The sequence below is a fragment of the Leptodactylus fuscus genome, chromosome 8 (assembly GCF_031893055.1).
Source record: "Leptodactylus fuscus isolate aLepFus1 chromosome 8, aLepFus1.hap2, whole genome shotgun sequence".
Lineage (NCBI taxonomy): Eukaryota > Metazoa > Chordata > Amphibia > Anura > Leptodactylidae > Leptodactylus > Leptodactylus fuscus.
In genome coordinates, this window is record NC_134272.1 from 74,862,562 (window position 1) to 74,877,815 (window position 15,254).

General features: G+C 40.8%; 1 protein-coding gene across 4 annotated transcripts in view; it reads right to left on the bottom strand.

Moving 5' to 3' along the window:
* Window positions 1-15,254, bottom strand: part of LOC142216414 (sodium channel protein type 2 subunit alpha-like) — a 100,921-nt gene that overhangs the window by 52,722 nt on the left and 32,945 nt on the right. For 3 of the 4 annotated variants that reach the window (XM_075284220.1, XM_075284219.1, XM_075284218.1), the window contains exons 1-5: window positions 11,962-12,046; window positions 7,882-8,010; window positions 6,270-6,361; window positions 4,289-4,486; window positions 683-746 (exon numbers count right to left, since the gene is read on the bottom strand). In XM_075284220.1, coding sequence (XP_075140321.1) covers window positions 683-746; window positions 4,289-4,486; window positions 6,270-6,361; window positions 7,882-8,010; window positions 11,962-12,041 — 563 coding nt within the window. In that variant the 5' untranslated portion in view covers window positions 12,042-12,046. Of the gene's footprint in view, window positions 1-682; window positions 747-4,288; window positions 4,487-6,269; window positions 6,362-7,881; window positions 8,011-11,961; window positions 12,052-14,082; window positions 14,202-15,254 lie in introns of those variants that run through there. The other variant, XM_075284221.1, reaches the window with a different exon arrangement.

Here is a 15,254-nt window from a genome sequence, read left to right on the forward strand (position 1 = left end):
TCAGCTCCAGATCCATTGCTGCAGTTCCCCTCATGGACAACAGATGGCAACACAGCTGACAATAAATGACGATATACACATGTAGCAGAGCTCAGTTTGTCTGGGTCTATCATTGTATTGTATTACCCCTAGTACTTATGAACATGGCTGTATCACGGGTTCATTGTACACAGCAGTACTGGACAGTGGAGTGACCGGCTGTATACGGAGTATCTGGCTGTATACGGCTCTACCAGAACTACTCACTAATCATAAGGCAGAAATGATTCAGCAAAGAGTTAATTGGTGAGGAGTCTGATAGAATACAGTACAGGCGATATACAGTATTTTAGTTATTATTTGAGTTATGATTTCATAATGCAATACACATGTATAGTGCAAAAGTTTAAGGATGGTATGGAAAAAATGCTGTGCAATAAGAATTATTATTATATAATTATCATATAATCCCATTAATTATTATGTACCGTATACGGCTGCATTAACCTTACTTATGCAATGTATACAAGGAGAGATTTGGGTTTTGTCATACAGTATATGGCACACCAGGCTAAACTTTTGCACCAAGGACCGTGAGCCTTTAGCTATACCTCTGATCATTACACAAGTCAATTCCAATGTGCGGGGGGCGGCTTACATATTATCTAAGATCACAATGTGCAGTTGTTAAATCTGTTCTTACCCCGCATCTGAGCCATTACCACAAAGCATGGGATCCTTCTGACCTTTCATTTTATACAAAACACCTGCAAAATGACAAAAAAAAATAGAACAAAGCTGCTACACAGGGGTTAACTATTCACCTAGAAGGAATTGGTATAAATACATTTTGAAAGGCAGATTAAGAGTAAGAGCGCAACGTCCAGCTGCTGCACCGGAGGAAATCCAGCTTATCCACAGTGGCCGATGGTCGCATGATTTTGTGGGTAATAACCTTGGCCACTGGGGATGGGCTGGCTCTTGGCAACATGCAGCACTAGACTAAGAGGTCTTACCAGAAGTATTGGACAACCTCTCTATGTTTGGGGTTACCTGATCCTGTTGCTGTGTGCCCATAGCTATCGTTATTAGTGAGGGGCAGCTGTATTTTAAAGAGATTTCTAGAATATAAGGACCGGCTGACATCAGCTGATCGCCATAGGTCAGGCAGCCAAGGTTCTCACTAAGCAGCTGCTCTTTTGTCCTGAAAAAGCGGTTGTCGTGTTACCTGGACAATATTAAATGGACAACCTGGGTGCATAATGGGCCAAATGGCCCATGGTCCCAATGGTCCATGGTCCTAAATAGCTTTCACTCCCAACGCATACTGGGGAGTCTAAGGTCTGGTTCATATCTGCGTTCGGTATTCCGTTTGGGGAGTCTGGTTGGGGACCTACCATATGGAATACCTAACGCATTAAAAAGCCATAAGCTAAGAAACCACATGGACTCCATAGATTATAATGGGGTCCGTGTGGTTTCCGCTCGGTGTCCACACAAATCACGCAGAGAGAAAAGTGCTGCTTGGAGTATTTTTCTCTCCACATGATTTGTGTGGACACCAAGCGGAAACCACACGGATCCCATTATAATCTATGGAGTCCATGTGGTTTCTTAGCTTATCACTTTTTAATGTGTTTGGTATTGCGTTCGGGGGGGTTCTGAAGCAGACTCTCCGAATGGAATAACAAACGCAGATGTGAACCAGACCTTAGGCATAAATGACCCACTTGCTGATTTCCCAATTGTCCTTCCTTTGACCGTTATTGGCATGTACTAACCAATGCATACTTCACCTAAGGCTGAGGTCACACTAGCGTTGCGTGATCGTTTGGGAACTCCATCCTCCATTCTGCTTAAAAAATGCAGAGAGAAAAGTCTTTCTCTCCACCAAATTTCGAGTGGAAACCCAGTGGATACCATTATAGTCTATCTAGAGGCAACTACTGCAGTCACTGAAAAGAGGGGGCCTGGTGTAGTTTGGCCTCATCCTCATTGGTATAAGGTACCAAGAAACCCTGAACGACTCTCCTCTCCAAAAACACATAGAGGCAGAGAACTGGCCTGGAGACATAGAAAGGGAGAGGAAACTTTAGGCCCTTCGGTCGGGTATAAGCAAGCCCAGCAACAACTTGTTCTTTCCTCTCTCTTCTGCATACACCACTGTTTCTTGAGTCAGAAATAATGAGAATATACGTAGAAGGTACAGCCTGAATGCTTCACGTGGCAACAAGCTAAGATCTTGTATGTTTCTTACCTTCTATTCTTATTAGAACGCACAACAAGACGTAACTGCACTTAAGCGGGTGGCCCTGGCACAAAGGCTATGTTTGCCTGCCCACTGATGGATGACCCCAGTCTTGATGAGACAAGCATGAACTAATGTGCGTCATTTAGCTCCAGATGCAGATGTACAAAATTGAAACAATTTGTGTATGAAGGTAACATTTTACAATGTAATTTAATCAATGCTATCATTACAGCTTCAGGCTCGAAAGACACATCAGATTAACATCACTCATAGAACTGGAACAAAAGTGCAATTTATTGTTGCAGGCTCAACGTCTAAAATGTCTGCAAGAAGATCATTAGGTATACAATCTGCTTATATTGTTCTACTCATGTCCTCCTAATATTAATGAGATATTAAGTGATACATTTAAAGGGATTGTACATAACACAAACTGCATTTCAGAATCACAAAATCGAATCAAAGTACACAATTCACAAGCTCACATTATTTATCTTGTGCTTACACAATCGTGTGCACAAAAAGTATGTTATGTTCACAGAATCAATACATTTTTGTTCCGCACACAATGTTATTTAGTCTCTCCGGAATTATATTTTGGGACCCGCAATTTTATTCTGTAAAGTAAGAGCCCAGATTTATAGTTGTGGTTATAACTAGACATTTGGGTAAATATGGCGCCACATGACTTGCAAGACGTATGGGTGTGGATTCTCAGAAAAAGGTGATGAGCTTATATGTGGCAAAAAGTTCCAGAATTGTGTCAAAAAATTCATGTTCAATGTAAGCCAACTCACAGATGGTATAAATGTAGACTAAACAGTGTAAAGATATGGCAGATTTATCATTCAGCATCAGTCACTGTGATAAATCTGGTGCAGTATCAGTCACTGTGATAAATCTGGTGCAGTATCAGTCACTGTGATAAATCTGGTGCAGTATCAGTCACTGTGATAAATCTGGTGCAGTATCAGTCACTGTGATAAATCTTGTGCAGTATCAGTCACTGTGATAAATCTGGGACATTTTTAGACCACTTGTCTCAGTTTGCAATGTCTAAGGTCGGTTTCAGACAACCGTGCTGCAACCGGCCTACCTTGATTTAAAAAAAATTTCCGCGGCTCATTACATTATATGAATAGGAGTCACAGAAGCACGGGCCACAAAATAGGACAAGAATAGGACTTTTGGCCTGCAAACGGGACCGTAAAAAGAACATGTGTATGGGCTCATAGAAAAGAATGGGTCAGTGTGCTCTCTGTGAAATACAAATAGCACACTGACCCACAGCACGGTTGTCTGCAACCGACCTAACAATTAGTAAATCTGGCCCAGTTTACATTACTGACTTTACAAAGTGTATTGTGCTGCAAAATAAAATTCTGTGTGACAAGATCCCATTCTAAACGAACAAGGTCCATGCCTGTTCACAATGTAAACAAATGGTATCCTAGTTACTTCCATCTGTTACAAAATTTTATTTTGTGTACACAAAATTTGTTTTATGATTTTTTGGTCATAAAATAATTTGGGGAGAGAAAATGCATTCTGTGCGACAAAATTACATTTGGACTAAAATAGGTTTTGTGACACCAAATGAATTCTGTACGCATCACAACATGATTTGTGTGTGTTATGTAAATAAAATTGATTTAGTGCATATGATAATTATTTTTGTGATGAAAAAAATTAATTCTGTGCACACAAAACATACTTTTGTGACCACAAAACAGATTTTGTGATCACAAATGTCAATTTTGTGCTGTTAAGTTGAATTTTATGATCACTAAATATATTTTTTGGACAAACGGCACCCAATAGAATTGTCCCATATGGACAATCTCATTTCGCTAGAAGAATCTTTATGATAAGTTGGTCACAAGGTGTCCTGTTACTGGGAGCCGCATGGAGCTGCTGTAAGCTGTAGGACTACCAAAGGATGATGAATGACAACCCTGAATGGGGATCATTTTTCAATATAGCTTGTAACCAAAAACATTATAAAGAATTCTCTGAAGATCCCCCCCACACACACCTTCCTCCGCCATGATGACTTACTTTCATTCTTGACATACTCTTCAAGGCTAAAATTTAAGGGTAAATCATTCGGGAGATAGACACACTTATTTCGTAGGTGTCCCATGAAAAGCTGCAATCCTATAAGTGCAAACACGCTCAGACAGAACACAGTGAGGATGATCACATCTGAAAGCTTCTTCACCGACTGGATCAGCGCCCCCACAATGGTCTTCAAGCCTTTAATTTAATGAAGTAAATTATTAGGAGACATTTTTACAATGTGCAGCTTAAAGGGATTCTACCATTAAAACTTTTTTTTTGTGTGGATAAGATGTCGGAATAGCCTTTAGAAAGGCTATTTGTCTCTTACCTTTAGATGTGGTCTCCACTGCGCCGTTCCTTAGAAATACCGGTTTTTACTGGTATGCAAATGAGTTCTCCCGCAGCAATGGGGGCAGGCCCCAGCGCTCAAACAGCGATGAAGGCGTCCCCACCGCTGCCAGAGAAGTGTCTCCAAGCGCCACCTCCTTCTTCATCCGCCACGTCATGTTCAATGTCTTCCGGCGCAGGCTCGTAACTTTTAGCAGAGCAGAGCAGACTGCGCAGGCGCACAGGTCACGGGAAAATGGGCTCTTGCGCAGTATTGTTAGCAGCCATTTTCCCGTGGCCTGTGCACCAGCGCAGTCTGCTCTACTCTGCTAGGATATGAGCCTGCGCCGGAAGAAGACATTGAACATGACGCGGCAGACGAAGAAGGAGGCGGCGCTTGGAGACACTTTTCTGGCAGCGGTGGGGACGCCCTCATCGCTGTTTGAGCACTGGGGCCCGCCCCCATCGCCGCGAGAGAACTCATTTGCATACTGGTAAAAAACGGTATTTCTAAGGAACGGCGCGGCAGAGACCACGTCTAAAGGTAAGAGATGAATAGCCTTTCTAAAGACTATTCTGACGTCTTATCCACAAAAAAAAAGGTTTTAATGGTAGAATCCCTTTAAGACCGATTTACACAGGTGTCACATGGGAGTGGTTTAGGGTCCATGTATGGACACAACGCTTCCATTAGTGAAAGGTTTGATAGTGAACTAACCTAACCAGTCCTCTGCATGTGTGTTGGTTGAACCTGACTATTATGGAAAACGGTTGGCCAATCATCTTTTGTGTATGGAGTACTCTCCACAGCAGATCTTGGTGAAGACCTGGATTAGGTAGTTCATTTTTAATATGACCAATCCTTTTGTTCTCCAGAAGATACCAGATAGATAGTTGTCAGCTAAACATCTGGGTGACATCTATCTAATATGTATGGATCAAAAGACCCTGATATTCATAAAATGTGTCCATATTAAAAACATGTGAACTAAAGTGTTGTGGCAGTAATATACACCATATGAGACTGGCCTAACTAAGTCAATATTTCAGAGTATCTACGCCTTGATGGGACTGTTAAAATGCAGCATTAACTATTTCCTACAGTGAAAATAGATACAAATCTTGGAAATTTTACAGGTCGTAAGGTCAATTCTGAACTGGCGTGTTATATAAAGAGAAATGGCAACCATAGTTATCCCCACAATTGTACTTGGGTTGGAGTTGCCGTGTATAATAACAGAGTAACAGCTGTATACTACTACACAAAACAACACAATGTAGTGGAAATTGTTTTAATATTTCATACTTGCCAGAAACACATGGTGTAACCACTTGTGTTCCAAGATGTTACACCACTTTCTCTGCCACCCCCAAATTGGAGTGAGATTGCAACACTTGTGTCTTATTGGTTTGGAAGGATAACTTCACCCACTTTACCAAGTGCAGTGAGCAGCATAAAATATAAAAAAACTTGCAAAATGTTTTCACAAATAGGCCACAAAGGTTGCAAATACCCATTTTGCAACTTTTTGCACTAGAATTCAAGACTAAATGCCCTCAATGTTTTTAGTGATGCTCGAGACTCAGGGACACGGGGAAATGGCAGGATGTACAAGGACCACACAAACATCTCACACCATCCAGCTCTTACCTGGAATTACAGAAATAGTTTTCAGAGCTCTCAGTACTCGGAAAGTTCGCAGAGCTGAAACATTGCCTAGGTTTACAAATTCTGTGACGTACCTGCGGTAGACACAATTACCTTTGTTAGAACTTCTTAAAGTGGTTTGCTAAAGAATATATCCTTAGAAAACATCATCAGGATCTGACTGGTGGGAGCTGTAAACAGGAAGTGATCTGAGGCAACTACATAGTGGACAGAGCTGTCTGCTTCTGGCTCCATCTACTTTATAGTTCCAGTGTCGGTGGCTCCTGAGAACAACTGATGGTGATGGTGGATATTGGACTGCCGCCAATATGATCTAACTTATCCTAAGCATAGCCCATCTATTGCAAGAGAGTGAAAAATCCCTTTAATAGTTACATAGTGAACACACATACACCATTAATGGAGTCTTCATTGACATTGTTAGTCATACACCTTCAACAGGTCTTCGCCAATGCTATAACCAAATGGATTACAGCAATAGTATTCATTCAAATCTATGACACTTATGGAGAACGAAAAGTCACAGCGCTCTCCGGGGCCAGAGGGTGCACCAGATGTATGAAGCTTTGTCATGACTCAAGTGCATTCTATGCCTCTACTTAAATCTATGCCAGCTCCTTGACGGCGTAGACTTTGAGAACGATTTATGCCAGAAAACCGATGGAGATGATAAAAATAGATAGGACTGATGGCTCTGCCTGACCCCTCTCAGGGAGGTGGTGATAAAAAATTCACAGACCCCCAGTGTGCAACATTTTAATGCCACAGTGGCAAGTTCCATAATAAATGTGTCCCGTTGAGATGTTCATCTCTAAGGCCCAGTTCACATCTGCGTTTGGGTTTCCATTCGGGGAGTCCGCTTGGGGACGGAAACCTATATTCATAAAAAAGCTGTTACCTAAGGAAGATTATGGGGTCCATGTGGTTTCTGCTCGGTTTCCGCACAAAACATGCGGAGAGAAAAGTGCTGCTTTTTCCCAAGCGGACTCACCAAATGGAAACCCTGACGCAGATGTGAACCGGGCCTAAAACAAAAATCAAGAACAAGTATATAATCCCTCTCCCCTGCCCATATAATAGTAACCAAACTACTATATACTATGTTAATGGCCATTTTGACATACACGTTTATGGTCAATCCTAACACTGGACCAAGAACTGGAATACAAAGGGCAAAATGTTTGATGATCAGAAGCATCTAAAACTAATATGGAAATTCAGATAAAATGTGGACAATATTGGAGCCCTTGGTAATTGTATTCTGTATTTATTATGTGCCAGTATATATGGGCAGATATTCTAATATTACAGACCTATAGTAGGCCATGGATGCTGTACATTATGTATCCATAATGTGTTTGTGTGTATGGGTAGATATTCTAATATTACAGACCTATAGTAGGTTATGGATACTCTACATTATGTACCCGTAATGTGTCTGTGTATGGACAAATATTCTAATATAACAGATATATTAGAAAACAGATGACTTGCAGTTTTGTGATATATGAATGTAGGTTTATGCCAGAGATACATCTGAATCTTTATACATATTGCATTTACAATTATATTTGTTGCCAAAAATTATACTTACGCCAGCAAGATGACGGTAAAATCAAGCCAATTCCAGGGATCACGGAGAAAAGTAAATTTATCTAAACAAAAGCCACGGGCAAGAATCTTAATCAACGATTCTAAGGTGTAAATCCCAGTGAATGTGTATCTAGAAGATAATAAGAGTACTAAGAAATACAGCCAATTACCAAATACATTGTACAGTAGGATTAATAATAGGAATGGCCGAACCAATTAGTCACGAACTGACTTTGACCCAGAATATTCCGAATTGTTCAGTTTTTAATGACAAATTAAAATGGCCCTTGCCAAATGCACTGAACAGGAAAAGCAGAAGAGACGTGAGTGTGAGTCACTGTGGTGTTCTAGCACCACCAGACATCAACTAACCGTCTCTCAAACAATAGACATAACCACTTTCAGAATTGTTGACAATCAGTATCATTATTATAATTAAGCAGTGAGTAATAACAAAATAACTGGAAGAAAACAGGGCAGATGAAAGATAATAGGAGGGGGGAATGAAACACTTGTGCAAGTACTAACAATAAGAATGTAGGTGGTAACAGCAACACTTCTTGGTGGCACTGCCAGTAGCCACAGAATTGTTGAACTTCCTGAGAATGAAGATTACGTTTTTAATGACATAGTTATATTCGTATATGACACTGTCAGGACAATGAAAGGGTTAACTGTCCAGTGCCTACACTGCAGCAGTCACAGGCTCACAGCACAGTGCAGAAATTCTCCCTCCCTCTACTCCTATGATTTCTCTGACTGTCCATAATTCTGATCTTCGCTCTACTTCTCCTCCTCCTATTATTCTGTAGTCCTATTGCATTCTTATTGTTTTACAATAGAAAATGGAGTGTCTCTCAGGGTGTACATATCCCAAAATGGCTGTCTTCTCTAATAGAACCTTATGTTGTGTCTATGACATAAGCTCTGTTATTGGCTGAGAGGTTGTCAGGTGATGCCAGAATGTCACACGCACACACGTGTCTTCTTTGTATTTCACTGGTTAATACATGTCGAGGTGGCCATATTAGCTCACCCAAGACAAATCGCAAAGGTTTCAATTTCGTTAAAAAAACCTAATATTTTGCAATATTTGGGTTGAATCCACCCCTTAACGAATTGGTTTACCCATCTCTACTAATTACTAAATACATTGTACTTGGTTAATAATATGTGTACTAATGAGTATATACTGCTAATTACTAAATACATGGTACAGGGTTATTAATACGAGTACTAATGATCATATACGGGTAATTACTAAATACATGGTACAGGGTTATTAATAACAGTACTAAGTATATTCGGCTAATTACTAAATACATGGTACAGGGTTATTAATACCAGTACTAATGATCATATACAGCTAATTACTAAATACATTGTACAGGATTAATATGAGTACTAATAAGTATGTATATTTAATTACTAAATACATTATACAGCATTATTAATAATACGAGTAGCAATGAGTATATACAGCTAATTATTAAATACATTGTGCAGGGTTACTGAGGTTACTCCCAGTTACATGAAACCTGTGAATTCTTACATTACTTCTACTGTCTAAGTGATGGGATGGGTTTCTGCAGCTACTTAGAAGGGCCATTACTGAAGTCTTATTGTACATTATCTTGATAAATTAAGCACTTACAAAACTTTCATGTTAATAAAATCTACTTGTAACAACACACAGTAAGGACAGGCCGTGTCAGGGCTTTTGAAGAAACTTAATGTGCTTTAAGAGCTCCTCTAGTTGTCCAACACATTGGTAATATTAACCACAAACATTCTACTTTTATTGTAACTGAATATTGTACAATACTCTGCTCCAGGACACTGTACTACACACCAGTACAAGACACGGAAGAACAGACCGTTACATGATAATCTACAAAAGTCTGCTACACAACAATGAACAACACACCGTTACATGACACTGAACAACAGTCCGCTACAACTTGCAGCGCCGCACCTCCCATGAGGCGACCTGAAGCAAGCGCTTCAGGCGGCGCTATGCCAGGGCCTCAGGGAGGGCGGCATTTTTGCTAACCTAAGCTGAGCGGTGGTTTGGGGAGGCCACTGGAGCAGCGCTGCTCCAGCAGCCTCCCCTCACGCTCAGGCAGAGAGCAGGCAGTCTCCAAGCCTGCTCTCTGCCGGCGACCAGCGCTAAGCCCCGCCCCTTCGAGTCGCCATGCCCATCTGCTAAGCCACGCCCCCACTCCGCCCCTCCCCCAGCGGCGGGGGGGGGGCGGCTTTCTATAGTTCGCCTCGGGCGGCGAAAGGGGAAGGTTCACCCCTGGCTACAAGGAACTGAACAACAGTCCGCTACACAACACTGTGCTACACTCCGCTACAATATACTGTACAACAGTCTGGTACACAACACTAAATAACACTCCGCTACACAATACTGTGCAACACACAGTTATATGAGGCTGAACAACAGTCCACCACATGACACTGTACAACACTCTACTACACGACCCGCTGTAAGACACTGAACAACACACCACTACGTTGCACTGTAAAACAGTCCGCTGCACAAAACAGAGATAGTCCCAGTAGCATTTTACTTGTAGTTATTAAAATTCAGTCTCAATAAGTTTGCACTGCGGTCTAGCTTTCTTACTGTTGTACTTCTTCTGTTGGGCTACTTTGTAGTCTCCTCCTATATTACTGGATATTGTGGATAGAAGACACCAATTCAGGGTAACAAGGTCCTAGGTGTGGATAATTCAATTATAATACATACACAGGCAGAGATCACGACTGGCAAAACATGTGACGTGTGCATGTGGTCATATATACAACCTGGGCTGACATCAAACAATATAGGAATAACCTTTACAGAATACATGAACCATATGGACCTAAAAGCTCTGGTACAGAGAAATAGTGAGGGCTCCTTATAAAATTCCGTACATTGTCCCACAGGAACACTACACGAGGACAAATTTTATGGGTTAAATATCTATATATATCTTATGTGTGCCATAAATGAAACTGTTCAGGATTTTGTGTCCTTTGCTGTTTTTGTAGCCTTTTGGTCTGTTTTATCATGTTTGTACTGTGCATTTAAAAGGGGTATTGTCCTACAGGTCATCTCAACATGAGTAGTATGCCCTCACCAGTCTTTCTAGAAGGTAGATGGAGCTCGTGTTATAACTTGTCTTCCCCTCAGACATTGTTGGGCAACTTCCGTAAGTTGGAGTTGTAGATGGAGTTGGTTGTGAACAAGATCTTCATTGAACCAGATCTCCTTTGTTACACAGTGAAGATCTTGACCACCCATTAGTAGGCTGGATAGCACAGACCAAGAGTAAAAGTGCTGCAAGCTGCACCAGACTGGTGCCATCCAGAACTCCTGCCTTAATATTTACAACATCAAGTATGCGCCAATTCACTATCCATTAAAGCCAGGAGATCTAAACATAGCTAGGTATGCCCCGGAGGATGATCACCTTCCCAAGTACCACCAATCCCACTTTCTCTAAATTTCCATGGACCTTGTTATCAGAGCCAGAATCAAGAGACAAATCAATATCCAATAGAAAGCCAATGGTCAAATCTGAGAGGTTATGTCAATGGCAAAATCAGCAGGCAAACTAATAAGCAGAAAACAAGCCGGGGGTCAGAAAAGCAATCCAATACACACGATCAAGTTCACAGCCAAACTAGAGAACTATATTAGCTGCCCCTTGGTCAGGAGGGAGGGGTATTACATAGGGTGACCATACTACATGTACACTAATAACTATATAAGACCGTATAGAGGGACTATACTATACACCATGAACTAGAGTACTCGGTATATTCACAGTAGTCATGAGAAGATATGTCTAGCAATCCATAAGTCTTGGAGTTCTTCATGTCAATCAATCAGATTCTACAACTTTTGTTTCAGAGACTCTGGAAAATTAAATTAGTGACCCTATTGGACCAGAAATGCTTAGGAAGCCTTATGCAAGATCAAATAACACGAAAAACACATTCATATAAAGAGAGGCAGCAAAGTCATTCATAAAAATTTCACTAAGATTTCACCAAGAATCTGATAAGATGCGGTGGTCTCACTTACTCTACATTCTTGGTCCAGTCCGGGGGGTTGCTCATGGTCATGAACACACAGTTGGTGAGAATTGTGCACATGATGAACATGTTAAATAATGTGATCTGTGTCAAGGAACTAAACCTTAATGTAATTTACTACAATAATGTCCAAAGCCACATCAATATGGGAATTCTCTGGCTCGGAGGCTGCAGTTATAATGCAATGACATGTCTTCATGACGCCACCATATATCCTAGAGAGCTAAATAGACACTTTATCTGTTTTTTTTTTCCATTTCCAGAAAATGTACTGGTAAAACAAAAATGCCTATTGAAAAATGGAACAGCCTTTGTAGCAGACATTAAACCAAATAGTGAGTCACAAAACATTGAATAGGAGCAACGTTAAAGCAATGCTCGCGAAAGAAAGGAAATGAAATTTATGGAACACCAACAGATTAAATTGCATGATATCCTCAATGGGAGTTCTGTCATTTACAGAGAAGAAAAAAATTCTTTACTGTACTTTACATGTGCATTTAGTGTAGGCATTACAGGCTGCCACTGATACAACTAACATCGAAGGTTAAAGCGCCCCCTCCAAGTCATGGTTGTCTGAGGACCTATCTATCTGTATGTCTATCTATGGTGGTGTTGTCTGACTTGTCATTTGAATTGTACATCTATCTATCTATCTATCTATCTATCTATCTATCTATCTATCTATCTATCTATCTATCTATCTATCTATCTTTTTCATATATATCTCATAACTATCTATCCATTTCATATATATCTCCTATCTATCTATCTATCTATCTATCTATCTATCTATCTATCTATCATCTATCTATCTATCTATCTATCTATCTATCTATCCATCCATCTATCTATTCAAGTCCTCAAAAAAGTAAATCTATGTCCATACCTTAATCGACAACTACCAAGCTGAAACAAGCCCACCCCTTGGCATATCCAATATCCCATTGGATACGACCAACATGCTCAGGTTTCATAAAGGAGTATCCTGAGGGATAACCATGAACTAAATTGCTAAATTAGTTTCGCACTGTCATATATACAGACACCCCACTGACATGTGTACAGACAACCCACTGTCAAATATAGAGGCAACTCACTACCATGTGTACAGACACCCCAATGGCATGTGTACAGACACCACACTGTCATGTGTGCCATGTGTATAGACACCTCACTGTCATGTGTACAGACACCCCACTTCCATGTGTACAGATACCCCACTCTCATGTGTACAGACACCCCACTGCCATGTGTACAGACAACCCGCTGTCATGTGTACAGGCACACCACTGTCATATGTACAGATACCCCAGTGCCATGTATACAGATACCCCACTCTCATGTGTACAGACACCCCACTGCCATGTGTACAGGCACTCCACTGTCATGTGTACAGGCACCCCACTGTCATGTGTACAGATATCCCACTCTCATGTGTACAGGCATGTGTACAGACACCCCACTGTCATGTGTACAGATATCCCACTCTCATGTGTACAGGCATGTGTACAGACACCCCACTGTCATGTGTACAGATATCCCACTGTCATGTGTACAGATACCCCAGTACCATGTGTACAGCCATGTGTACAGATACCCCACTGCCATGTGTACAGGCACCCCACTCTCATGTGTACAGGCACCCCACTGTCATGTGTACAGATACCCCAGTGCCATGTGTATAGCCACTCTCGGTTGTCTTCTTGTGTCAAAAAGGAAAACAAAAATTCTTCATCAGATCTTCTTAGCTATACCTATCTCAAGTCAATGCTGAACAGTAATGGTTGCCATTCAGATTTATAAGGCTTCCTTTTGTATAACCCAACCAGTCGATTTATCCCCATGACTGTTGAAAATCTGCACTAGATAATGCCTGGGTCTAAGGGGCACGTGATCTCAGATCTTTTACCCAGTGCCAACAATCACTTCTCTTTTCAGATCTTTTCAGAAGTGAGCAGCAGTACTCATAACAATGCTTGGTAGCAGAACCATTTGCTTTGCTGACATTCACCCAGAAACATAAGAATAGAATATTGCATGTCACACAAGAGGATAATACAAGCACCTACACCTTCCGTTACAACTAGTCATCTGTATAAAAGGATATGAGTGCACCAAAATCTTTATAGCTGCTTTACGGATAGGGTTGAAAGGTGTCAGAATGTACAAGGCAGACGTGGCACTGAAACGGGAGATTGCCTTCCTTTTATTCAATACTATAAAGGTCTAAAAGAGAAAAAAAAATACATTTTGTTACATTTTGTAATTTTTAGCCATAGTAACTGCAAAGAATCATAGTAATATTCTATAGAAAGATTCACATCAGAATACGGAAGTGTTTGTAAATTATTCATGGACCATTTTGTTATGCTGTAAAAACACGTCACCAATCACTACATAGAAATGTCCATTATCTAGAATCACTTGACCCTTCCTTATTATAATTATTGAAGTGAGATAGAGGGGCTTCTCATGGACATATCTATGTTTAACTTTCTAGGCAATGGAGACGGCCATACATGCAGGCACTGTCAGAAACACACTCATGGATAGGTTATTAGAAGGGGCACTACATGAGTGAGAAGGTAATGCAACCACAATAAGGACATCATGGCTGGTTATTAGTATGGACACTACATGTATGAGACGATAACCCGACCACAATAGGGACATCATTGCTGGTTATCAGGAGGACACTACATGTATGAGAAGATAACCCGACCACAATAACCACATCATGGCTGGTTATCAGGAGGACACTACATGTATGAGAAGATAACCTGACCACAATAAGGACATCATGGCTGGTTATCAAGAGGACACTACATATATGAGAAGATAACCTGACCAAATTAAGGACATCATGGCTGGTTATTAGTATGGACACTACATGTATGAGAAGATAACCTGACCACAATAAGGACATCATGGCTGGTTATCAGGCGGACATTACATGTATGAGAAGATAACCTGACCACAATAAGGACATCATGGTTGGTTATCAGGAGGACACTACATGTATGAGAAGATAACCTGACCACAATAATGACATCATGCCTGGTTATCAGGAGGACACTACATGTATGAGAAGATAACCTGACCACAATAAGGACATCATGGCTGGTTATCAGGAAGACAATACATGTATGAGAAGATAACCTGACCACAATAAGGACATCAAAGCTGGTTATAAGGAGGACACTATATGTATGAGAAGATAACTTGACCAAATAAAGGACATCATGGCTGGTTATCAGGAGGACACTACATGTATGAGAA